The sequence below is a fragment of the Heloderma suspectum genome, chromosome 11 (genome assembly GCF_057233095.1).
Source record: "Heloderma suspectum isolate Gila_16-S chromosome 11, 16-S_ref, whole genome shotgun sequence".
Taxonomy (NCBI): Eukaryota; Metazoa; Chordata; class Lepidosauria; order Squamata; family Helodermatidae; genus Heloderma; species Heloderma suspectum.
The window spans coordinates 3531373-3543628 of NC_139468.1; the positions used below are offsets into that span (position 1 = coordinate 3531373).

At 50.9% G+C, this 12256-nt stretch overlaps 1 protein-coding gene across 4 annotated transcripts in view; it reads right to left on the reverse strand.

Moving 5' to 3' along the window:
* TPM1 (tropomyosin 1) overlaps positions 1 to 6903 on the reverse strand; it is a 39768-nt gene extending 32865 nt beyond the window's left edge. For 2 of the 4 annotated variants that reach the window (XM_084816668.1, XM_084816669.1), the window contains exons 1-2: positions 6657 to 6903; positions 4963 to 5088 (exon numbers count right to left, since the gene is read on the reverse strand). In XM_084816668.1, coding sequence (XP_084672794.1) covers positions 4963 to 5088; positions 6657 to 6770 — 240 coding nt within the window. In that variant the 5' untranslated portion in view covers positions 6771 to 6903. Of the gene's footprint in view, positions 1 to 4962; positions 5089 to 5260; positions 5387 to 6656 lie in introns of all 4 variants that reach the window. The other 2 variants (XM_084816671.1, XM_084816672.1) reach the window with 1 other exon arrangement.
* Positions 6904 to 12256: the final 5353 nt, after the last annotated feature.

Consider the following 12256-nt stretch of genomic DNA (forward strand, 5'->3'; position numbering starts at 1 on the left):
TCAGGGCTTCAGGATTCTCTTTCTGCTTTATGTCACTTGCTGTAGTATCTCTCCTGTTACCATTGCTGTGCCATTTACTTTGTGGCAACAGTGTATTAGGGGCTGTATAAATCCTATACATTTTCTGACAAGACTGGAGCCAAAATGGGGTTACTGAGAAACAAGAGAGGGAGGTATCAGCATGTTCTGCTGAGCCCTAAGGTATGCAGAAGTAGGAAACATAAAAAAGGGGGGGCATAGAAAACACACACCCAAACAGCCCAATAAGGACTGAGCATGCCCAGTGGCCTCCAAGAGCCACAAAATATTCTGTCAGTTGAAAACAAAAAAATAAGGGGGTGGGAGAATGAATTGGCCTGCATGGGCCCTTTACAGCTCAGGATATCCTTGAGGAGGACATGACTGGATGGCTGGCACCCTAAACAGAAGCACTCATCTATGTGGGCATGGATATGCTGCAACATATTGTTGCAGCACCCCTTGTATTGTCTATGGAGGAGATACCCAAATATGGGTGAGGGCAGGCACTGGGAATTATTATCAGAGGTAGTCAAGAAGTGGGTGGCAAGCCAGCTAAGGCACACTGAACTGAAAACACAAAACAAAAAATTTAAAGCCATCAAACAGGCTTCTATCCAAGCGCTCCCGTTTAGCCCATTTGCAGTAGGGCTTTTGTCATTCTGATCTGGGACTTGGGCGAAAGACCGTATTTCTTTAAGACAGAGTGAAGGAGGGCACTGATGTCAAACTGCTCTTGACGCAGCAGATTTGGTCCACCTACCTCAATATTTTCTACTGCAACAGGATCTCAAGGAAGGCCCAGCCCTGCTACCAGAGAACAATCCTCCAAACTAGAGATGCCAGGAGAAAAACCTGTGGCACCGCCACACGTAAAGCAAGCGCTCTGCCAGAGAGCTACAGCCTCCCCCCTTTTGTCTCCCCCTCCGTGTGGAGAGGGATTGCCCCTCCTGCCTCCACTGCTGAGGAATTATGGCTAAAGCCAGCCAGGGTCCCCTTTTGATCAGGATTTGACGGGTGTTTAATGCTGGCTTTGGATCTCTGTCAAATGAGCAGGGTGTGGTGGATAAGGAGAGGCTATTGGGCTCCAGAGCTAAATAGGGAACATTGCAATATTTGCCTATGACACCAAACAACCGGATGCAGGTCCTTCTTAGGCCTGGTTTAAACAGGACACCGGGCGCACTAAAAAAAAAAAAGCACACACACACGCAACCTGTGTGGCTGGGACAAAGCACTTTGCATCCAATACACACTCAGTGGCTACTGCCTCTGAGCAATATTATGAGCAATATTAGCACACCGGGGATTTGTGGTTTCGGAGCACATGACTTGTGGCAAGCAAATGTCACTTGTGGAAGTTCCAGTGACCCAGCATATGCCTGACACAAATAAATTTCTTCTTAAAATCACACACACACAGCATCATATCTAAACTGAGGTTTAAGTAATGTCTGTCCATAAAACATCTGGAAAACCCTCCCCATGCAGTTCAGGAGGAAGAAAGTGTGGCATCTTCCAAGCACCTCCTAAAAATGCACCTTTTCACCCAGCTTTCCCTGGGTTGTAACTGCTGTTGGGTTTTACTTTGGTTTTATAAGCTACTTTTAAAGTCTTATATTATGTTTTATTGTGTTGGAGTTTATGGTTTTAATGGTTGTGAACTTCCCAGAGAGATTCGGCTTTTGGGTAGTATATAAATATAAATAATAATAAAACATCCCTGTTAATAATGGATGGAGTAGTTCCATCCATTATTAACAGTAGAAGTGGGAACTATAAAAATAGCCATTCATGGCCTATTCATTCCTATATAACTGTTCCCTTCCCACACAGGATTATGCCTATGGAGGCTCACATGTGAAACTCAGTCATCCAACGGATTTTTCGAGGAAGGGGTGTGCACAGAAGCCAGAAGAAGCCTGGCATGGTCACCCTCTTCATTTCTGGGGGAGAAAATCCACCTGACAATTTTAGATGCAAAAAACTCCAAAGGTAGCTATATTGTAAGAAAAAAACACCAAAATCCATGTTAGTGCAATAGCTTTATTACACTAACCGAAAGATCACCAAAAATGTGCAAGCTTTCAAGATCTCCAGATGTTACAAAGAACAGGTCTGGTGGGAGAATGGGGAGAAAAAAATCCTGACTTGATGGTGAAGTCACAGCGTCTGTATGTTCAGAGTCCCAAGATGAAGTGGGGGACATTCAAAATGCTGGATCCTCCATTTTGGAAACATGTTTTTTGTTTCTGAGTAACAGCGGGGTTTTATAGTTCCAAAATGGGGGATCCAACATTTCCCCCTTTCTTGTTCCCAGCATCTTTTGGGGCTGCTCCAGAAACAACCTGGTAACTATCACATGAACTGCAGAGCTTAATTCGAATATCTACACACCCCCTCTTCCCCCGCTTTACCTTGGGACCCTGATCATGCAGACACTTTGACTTCACCAGTTTCACATTTTTTCCTCCCCATTCTCCCACGAAACCTGCTTTTTCTAACAACACCTTGCCTGATAAAGACACCTGGAGATCTTGAAAGCATGCACATTTTTTTGTGATCTTTTGGTTGGTCTAATAAAGCTATTACACAAACATAGATTTTAGATGGATTGCTGTCCACATACATCTGCCTCTCTAGGAGGCCTTCAACTGCAGGAATTCCCATGGAGGAATTTATTCATCATGGGAATGGAAGAATGGGCAGACACCAGAAATTCTGAGATCAGCTTGTCCAGTTACTGCAGCAATCGTGTGCACTTGGGAGCAAATCCTATTATACTAATTGGCCTTCCTTCTAAGTAAATGTGCTGTAAGGTTGCAATCCTAAACACTTGCTAGTGAGCCAGCCCTATTCTATTCAGTGGGGCTTACTTCTGAGTAAACATGCATCGGATCAGGCTGCATGGGTGTTGAATTTGTTTTGCCCTGTTTCCAAACAGACCATGTTCAGATGGGGCCGTCTACTCCACAGCGACGTTATGGCAATGAAAGGTTCTGAAAGCAGGAGCGGCAGTGCTTTAGAATGGTAGGACACACCTTTACGGTACGGGGCACCTGGCAAGGCTCCACCAGCTGGCAGAGGAGGCCACGCAGGGAGCAGGAGAACAACACCCAGCTGTTACTCATCAAGTCATTCCCTCCCACTCGTTAGGCAACCCGGTGTGTCTCAAAGGAAGTGACGTGGAGGCTGACGGCGGCCCACTTTGGCCGTGACTAATGCCTCCACCCTCACCACACCAGCCGGTAACCGCGAGCTCGTTCCAGGGAGCTCGTCCTTGCTCATTAGAGACATGCGCCCGTCTCATAGGTCTGTCTGCACCAGTCCAGGAAATTATGTCCTCTCTAGGCAAGTTAGTCTTCCAAGTTAGTCAACACTGGAGTTCCTTACACCTCTTTCTACAAAATGAGCCTTTGCACTTAGGAGATATGGGATGGAGGTGCGGGATTTGTGGTCTGTTGACTTGGAAATGGCTGGAGGAGGAGCCCTACGTTTCCCTTAAAGTTTGCAAATAAATATGCCTGCTTTCTCAATTAAGGGAGCAATGGCAGAAGTCTCTTTCTGTTCCAGTAGCATTTCTCAGCTCTCCCCGGCCTTCATCCGAGACGAGCTCTTTCAAAATAGTCTGCATTCTTTTCCTTATAAGGAATATCTCCCCTGGATCTATATGCGGTTCCTTTGAACAAGTTAAATAAACGCCTAGCTGGAATGCTGACTCCCATCTATAGAAAGCCACATACAGAGGAAACACATCTGAACCAGATTAGATGCAGTCTTGACTCTCAGACGGAGAGTCACTCTGTGGTTCTAGGGCTGAAATTAAGTCAAAAGGATTCCTTTCTAGTTGGGCACAAGAAGTTTTCTTTCCCCCAAAACCTACACAATGAACTAAGCACAGATTTAAGTTTGTCATCCAGTGCATGGATCTTCCTTACTTGAGGACTTGGCTTAATAACTTACTTTTCTCACACACCCCAAAAACAAAACCCTGCCTGCTTTTGTCATCCTTTCTAAACCCCCTTGCTGAATTTATGTATTCATTTATAAAGAGGTTGTTATTGCATTTTTAAATGGGTGAAATTTAAATGACTATTTGCTTGGGATGTCCATTGTTCCCTCTAACCTTAGGAGGAAGCCTTTACTTGGAAAGAATGTTAAATTGCACTGTAAGGGATGTGGGGCTGCAAATGTCTGGGAGTTACATGCACGGAACTATTTAATACTTCTCAGGGGTTAGACAGGTGGGTGGGATGAGACACTGCGAAGGGTGCTGCTGTCACACTATACCATATAAAGTGCTGAGCTATATATAACCCCATGCTTATTCTCTGGATCTCTGTCCTACAGATTGCAGACCTAGCAAGTATCATCTTCCGAGCTGGGTTTTCACAGACAGGGCTGTATTTTAATTGATGAGTCTTAGCTACCTTTCTGACTTTCAAAGCCACCAGAGGATCTGGAAATCAAGAACCACTGGCCTGCCTTGAAACACTCAGGCATTGATACCTCTTGGTACCCTACTGGGTAGCAGTAGATGTGTTGGAGCCTCAACTCCATAACTCTTACTATTTCCAGCCCTGTAGGGCAATAGATTATAATGTTCTGGCGGCTGTTTTACATGCATCAATAATGTCTTGAGACAGTTGAAAGGATTTTCTATGCGGAAACAGTGGTCACCCCACCGTCCTTTCCCCACTTTATGCCCAAGTCACACCTTGCAAGGGTTGAGGTACCCAAGTGCAGAAATCATGTCCATGACCTCTGGTGATGGATGGCACTCATCACACAAGGCAATGAGAGTTTTTCCGCTCACCCACCCCTGTCAAGAGACACTGGACCCTGTATCCTGTGATGGAGTCAGGAGGCCATAGAAACTGGCTGGGTGCTTGGGAGCAAAGAGGCGGGTGGTGTGTGTGGTGATGGAAAGGGGAATGTACTCACATCTGTGGCCTTTTTCTCTGCCACTTCCAGTTTTTCCTGGGCATCTTTCAGTGACTCAGAATACTTGTCCAGTTCATCTTCTGTGCCCTTCAGCTTCTTTTGCAGAGACACCAGCTCATCCTCCAGCTGGCCAATGGAAAAATGGGGTTGGGGGATGGTGGGGGAGGGGAGGAAGGGGGTGCAGCAGGCAACGTGATCGTGCAAATAAGAGGTGTGGGTGCAGAAGGACAGACAGACAGAGAAGGAGAAAAGGAGAAAGAGAGAGGAGAAAAACGTTAGCATCCTCTTGGCATGATACCTTGGTGGCCTTCTCATCTGCAGAGAGGAGGCTCTCTTCAGCCTTGTGTAGCTCTTCCAGGACCCGATCCCGCTCGTCCTCTGAAACTCGCATTTGTTTTTCCAACTGCACTATGTCATCCTCAAACTAGCCACGCATGTTAGAGGCAAAAAGAGGAGGAAATGCATTTTTATCCCAATATACATTCTCCTTTCTTTACCCACCCCTCGGATTCCTCCCACTCAGTGACTACAATATTTCTGAAGGTCTCCATCACGCGGACGGGTTCGGCCTGAACTAGAAGCAGGGCACAAACAAGTGACAAGCGAAACAGGAAGGGTGTGTGTGACAGGTTTTAGCAATGGATGGATCCTGATCCACAGCCCAGTCAGCTTCCTGTGCTTTGGTTCAGGCTCAAGGGCCCCAATTCAGCTAAATTTAACCACAAGGCAAGCCCCGCTGCCGCCAACGGAACGCGTTAGGTGCGATTAACTTCTGTCATTTTCTTTTCAGTGGGGCCGAGTCATGGCTAAGTTCAACTAGACTGAGGCCCAGGCTCCCTTGGAAGTAAGTGGCGCTGAAGTTGTTGGGGCTTACCCCCAAGGAAATGCTTCTGGGAGCACAGGGCCAGTGGGAGCCGCAACCGGGCCAGACCGACGCTGTTCTCAGAAGTCAGTCCGGCTCGGGGGGGGGGGGGCGCGTCTGCGTAAAAGCGCTCGGGGCCGTGCCGCGCGCGGCTCCGGCTCTCGCTCCCTGGTTCGTGGCTCAGCGCGCCGACAGGCCAGCGGGTGCGCGGGGCAGAAAGTCACAGGCGCGCCCTGGCTAGCCTCCTCGCGTGTCAGCAGGAAGCGCCACATCCACCCCTCCTTTCCCCGCCGCGAACCGCCCTCCAGAAACGCGCCTCTTAGGCAGAACCCGTTTTCCCAGAGGCGTCCCTGCCTCCCCGCCACCCGCAGCAGCTCTCCTCGCCCGCGCGGCTGCCCCGCCACCCCCCAGCTCTTTCAGGGGCGGGGAAGCCAGGCTCGAAGGAGCCCACCCCGGAACGACTTTCGGCGGCCGCAACGAAGTTCCCCCTTAACTCAACAGCCCCCAGCACCCGGAAGGAAGGAATGCGGGCAGCCCTCGCCCGCCGGCGTGGTGCGGCGAGCCGCGGGCCTGCCCCGCCGGGCCAACGGCGCTCGCTCCCGAGCAGACCGGCCCGGGCGCGGGGAGGCCGGAGCCCCCTTCTCAGCGGGCGCCGCTGGGCCCGGCCCCCGGCGGCGCCAGGAGGCCGCGGCCCGGCCCCCAGCCGCCCCGCGGGAGGCGCCGGCGCCGGCGGGGGAGGGCGGGGCCGCGCCGCCTCGCGGGGAGCGCGCCCGGGCCCGGGGGCCCGCCGCGCGCGGGGGGGGGCGGGGGCGCGCCCGGCGCCGCAGCCCACCTGCTTGCTCCTGTCCTCGGCGGCCTTCTTGTCGGCCTCGGCCTGCTCGGCGCGGTCCAGGGCGTTCTCCTTGTCCAGCTTGAGCATCTGCATCTTCTTCTTGATGGCGTCCATGGCGGCGGCGGGTCGGGGGGCTCGGCGGCGCTCCGCGCGGAAGACCCAGCGGGGCGAGCGGGGCGGGCGGCGGGCTTCCCTTCCTGGAGGAGGCTGGCCTGCGCCGGACTGAGCGCCTGGCCGATCTGCGAGTGCCTCCTACGCGGCTGCGGGCAGATATGTACCGTCGCCGGGGGCCGAGTGCATTCCGCGAGGCGGCCGATACTTTTTTGGGAAAGGGCGCGCGCCTGCCGCGCCCGCCCCCCGACGGCTGCTCCTCCTCCGGCCCCGCCTCCTCCTTCTCTCGCTCCGACTTGCGCTCGCTCGCTCGCTCGCTCTCCGAGGGGCCGCCGCCTTTCGGGCGCGCAGATGCCTATATATGGGAAGCGGGGAGGACGGGGCAGCCCGGCGCGGGCGGGCGGGCGAGCGAAGCGGCGCGCGGGGCCGGTCTCGAGCCCCGCAGGGCGGGGCGCGGGACAGGGGAGGAGAGAGCGGCAGGGAGCGGTGGCGAGGGGTGCCCGGGCGCCCCCCGCCCCCGGAGAGATGCAGAAGCCCTCCGCGGCAGCCTTTGCAGGCGCCTCCGCGAGCGCCTGCACGGGCAGGCAGGAATCCCCCCCCCCAGCCCCGGACGCTTTTCTCCCAGTGCAGCCTTCCCCAACCTGGCGCCCTGCGGATGTTCGGGACTGCAACACCCATCAGCCCCCGGCCCGCACGGCCAACGGTCAGTGATCGTGATCTGCCAAAGCCGGCAGAGGGTGGGGTGCCGCCCTGGCGAGCCCGGCTGCTGCGCGGTTGGCCGCGACTGCTCTGGACTTCGACTGTCTTCTGTTTACGAGGAGCCGATGCAGACACAGGAGGGGAGACGCGGGGCCTGGTAGCGGTGCAGAGAAGGACCCGTGGTGTGCAGAAAGGGGGCAGAGAGGCGCCTCTCTCTCCCCGCCCCTCGCCCCCAGCCCTAGACCACCCGTGGGGTCATCCCATGAAGCTGAGTGACGGGAAATGCAGGGCAGCCAAGAGGAGCCCCTCCTTCCCACCACGCCGCCACTCACTGGTGGAGGCAGCTTTCAAGGAGGCTCAGGCCAACGCATGGAGGAGACAGGAGAGGTTGTTCATGGCAATTGACTAGGATGGTGAAATGGAGCCTCCATTTTCAGAGGCAGTGTACCACTGAGAACCAGTTGCCAGGAAGCAGCATTGGAGGAGGGCTGTTGCATTCATGCCTTGCCTGTGGGTTTGCCAGAGGCACCTGGCTGGGCCAAGACAGGGTGGTGCTGGTCACGACGAGCCTCCGCTCTGCATGCAGAAGGGCCCAGGGTTGATTCCTGGCATGTCCAGGTAGGGCTGGAAAAACTCCTGCCTGACAGCCACAGCTGCCAGTCAGTGCTGCCAGTACTGGGCTAGATGGATCCAGGGTCTGACTCGGTCTAAGGCAGCTTCCAGTGTTCCTAAATGGGGCCTTTGGTCTGATCCAGCAGAACACTTCTTGCATTCTTAACTCTGAGCGTAAAAATTTTTTTTGAAGAGAAGTTGCAGACAGACAGCAGTTTCTAGAGCATCCTTTCCCAACCGGTCATCCTCCAGATGTTTTCAGCTACAACTCCCATCACTCCTAGAATGGCCAATGGATGATGGGAGTTGTAGTTCACATGTGGAGAGCACCAGGTTGGGAAAGGCTAATCCAGAGTGCTGGACAGACCTGGGTTCAAATCCCTGCTCAGCCAGTAGTCTAATTTGGGTAACCATGGGCCAGTCACTACTTTTCCTCCTACCTCACAGGGCTATTATGTAGATAATATTGTGGGAGAGATTGCTATCTTTGCTGTCCTTAGTTTTCTAGAGGAAGGGTGGGATAACGTTGTAATGAAAAGCAATAACATTAAGCAAGAATGTGATTTAAAACTATAGCTGCTGCTGACCAATTAAATAATATTTGGCAGATTTACACTCTGCTTTTTTATCTGACTAATCAATGACACTGAAATGAATGTCTGTATAACCCAGAAATTAACCGGATCATACAACAACCTGATCACACACAATAGACTTCATCTCACTCAAACGTACATCAAACTTTTGAGAGAGGTCAGCATTAAACCCATTTTACAGATGAGGAACGAGAAAGAGGGATGGAGGGAGGGAGAGATGGGTATAAGACCATACATTATGACTAAATGGGCATTTGGTCATAATATGTGGTCTTATACCCATCTCTCCCCTCCCCTCTCTTCATTCCTCATCTGTAAAATGGGTTTAACGCTGACCTCTCATAGAATCATAGAATAGTAGGGTTGGAAGGGGGCTACAAGGCCATCGAGTCCAACCCCCTGCTCAATGCAGGAATCCAAGTCAGAGCATCCCTGACAGATGGCTGTCCAGCCTCGTCTTGAAGGCCTCCAGTGTGGGAGAGCCCACCACCTCCCCAGGTAATTGGTTCCATTGTCGTATTGCTCTGACACTCAGGAAGTTTTTCCTGATGTTCAGCCGGAATCTGGCTTCCTGTAACTTGAGCCCATGATTCCGTGTCCTGCACTCTGGGATGATCAAGAAGAGATCCTGGCCTTCTTCTCTGTGACAACCTTTCAAGTACTTGAAGAGTGCTATCATATCTCCCCTCAGTCTTCTCAAGGCTAAACATGCCCAGTTCTTTCAGTCTCTCTTCATAGGGCTTTGTTTCCAGTCCCCTGATCATCTTTGTTGCCCTCCTTTGAACCCTCTCCAGTTTGTCTGCATCCTTCTTAAAGTGTGGTGCCCAGAACTGGACACAGTACTCCAGATGAGGCCTAACCAGTGCTGAGTAGAGGGGAACTAGTACTTCCCGGGATTTGGAAGCGATGCTTCTATGAATGCAGCCCAAAATAGCATTTGCCTTTTTTGCAGCCACATCACATTGTTGGCTCATATTCAGCTTGTGATCGACAACAATTCCAAGATCCTTCTCGCTTGTAGTGTGGTTGAGCCACGTATCCCCCATCTTGTAACTGTGCATTTGGTTTCTTTTTCCTAGGTGCAGAACTTGGCATTTGTCCCTATTAAATGCCATTCTCTTGTTTTCTGCCCAGCACTCCAGTCTATCCAGATCACTTTGAATTTTGTTTCTGTCTTCCAAAGTATTAGCTATCCCTCCTAATTTTGTGTCATCTGCAAATTTGATCAGCATTCCCTGCACCTCCTCCTCCAAGTCATTAATAAAAATGTTGAAGAGCTCTCTTACAAGTTTGATGTACGTTTGAATGAGATAAAGTCTGTAACTGCGCAATCCTATGCCCATCTCAGTGGTAAGTCCCATTGAGTTCAATGAGACTTACGCCCAGGTAAGCGTGCATAGGATTGCAGCCTTAATTTCTGTAGCACTTCTTATGTGATACATGCTGTTAGGGTGCAATTCTATACACACTTACCTGGACACAAGTCCTATCGGACTCAACAGGGCTTACTTCTGAGTAGACATGCATAGGACTGCAGTGTAAAAAACATTAGCCAAAACAACAGTCCCACAGAACAGTTTTCTGTGGGGCTCAGATGCCATTTGGCACGCCAGAACCAGGGAGGGTCCAGTTGCATCGTCCCAGAAGTAGCAGTCATCACCTATATCTGACTTGCCCATTCCTCCAAGGATGCAACTTAACATCACACCATGCCCTTCTGTCTCAAGCACATTTTCACCATTGCTAAATTTCATCATTGGGTCAGCCCAGTGCAATTTAGTTCTGCCAGCACATTTGCGTTTGAACCCCAGGGATCCAATTTGTAAGGCTGGGAGGTTCACCTGTTGCTTGTTAGCAGGCCATGTGGCCGACCCATCTCTGCTTGGCCTTGAACATGGCCCGCATTGCATCTGTTACACCAGCATGTGATAGTATTTCTTCATTTGGTACATGGCCACTAAGGGAGGTTTTGACACAGACGTCGTTCCATAGCTTTTGTGCAACAGCTAATTTCTCTTCAGCTCATGTGTGTTGGCCAGCACCCTGCACTGTAGATCATGATGGTGGTGGTGGTGATGACGACGACGACGACGATAGCCTTCTTGAGCACCGCTGGCCACCTTGAGAACCATTTTCTTGGTGGAAAGGCAGGCTACAAATCAAATCAGTCAATCCATTGCACATTTGAACCATTGTTCCAGGCAATGCATATACATAGACTGTTATCTTGGGGCTGCTATACATGTGCTTCAGAATGTGGTGTGATGTCTTGAGGTGGGAGAATGGACTATGTCATTTCAGATGGTGTGTGGGGGAAGCACATTTTTAATACTCTAATACTGTATAGGAGGGACTCCCTGCACACAGAAAATTAGCACAGCAGGGAGCAAGCTGGGATAGTACATTTCTCCCTGGTTTGCTAGTTTTCTACTGCAGGGAGTATTTACATGGAGGAGCTTTTTTTTTTTTTAAAGGAACACCTCCTCCTCACGTGCAGCCCAAAGTGGTACAATCCACTCCACCACTTCAGCTTTCTACCACCTCAGTTTTGCTTTATGTGAAGACTATGCCGTAGTCATCTTTTCAACTTCCCTGTAACGCAGGGCAGTGTTGCTATTACCCCATTGCAGCATTTCTCAAACTTTTTTCCCCTATGGGCCACTTGAAAATTGTTGTGAATCTCAGCAGATCACTTTTTATGCTTGATCTTGTGGTTTTAATTTTTGTGAGCCGCCCAGAGAGCTTCGGCTAATGGGCAGTATAGAAATGAAACAAATATATACACCTTTTTTTCTGCAGCATCATCAAATCCAGTGTCATATTATGAAAAATAGGGGCCCTTGGCAAGGCTGCTGAGAAGGGCCCTTTTTCTGGTTCATTTTAAAGGAGAAATCAGTAGACAGTTCCATTGGCGTATTATGAAAGTCATGGGCCCTGGGGCAGAGCCTTGTTAGCCTGTTTGGTAATCCGGTGCTGATCAAAACGGCCTTGATCTCCATCATCCGGGGAAAAAATCAATACGGGGCCAACATCAGAACCTGCTGGATCAGACCAATGTCTATCTAGTCCAGCATTCTGTTCCCACAATGGCCAACCAGCTGCCCACAGGAACCCCCAAGCAGGCCATGAATGCAACAGCACCCTTCTGCCCATGTTCCCTCACGACTGGTATACAGAGGCATACTGCCTCCAATACTAGAGGTAAAATATAGCCATCATGACTAGTAGCCATTCATAGCCTTTGATAGACCAAGTATAGCTGTTCCGCAACCTTTGGGCAGAGTACCTGAATGGAGCTGACTACCAGTGGTCTGTGAACCACAGCTTGAGAAGCTCCATCCTACTGCACGTAGTGGGAGGAGAGTAACTCAAGGCTACTTAGTACATTCATGGCAGAAGCAGGATTTGAACTGGGGACATCCTGTTCTACAGCCTTCGTAACTGTGGCTGTGCCAGCTCTGCTCAAGCAAGCCAAGCTGTTGGGGTTTTTTTTTGGATGGGGTCATCAATGGGATCTGTATTTTTTAAAAGGGCATCAGTGCAATGGCATGATCCGAGGGGGGTGCGTAGAATCTCTTGTGG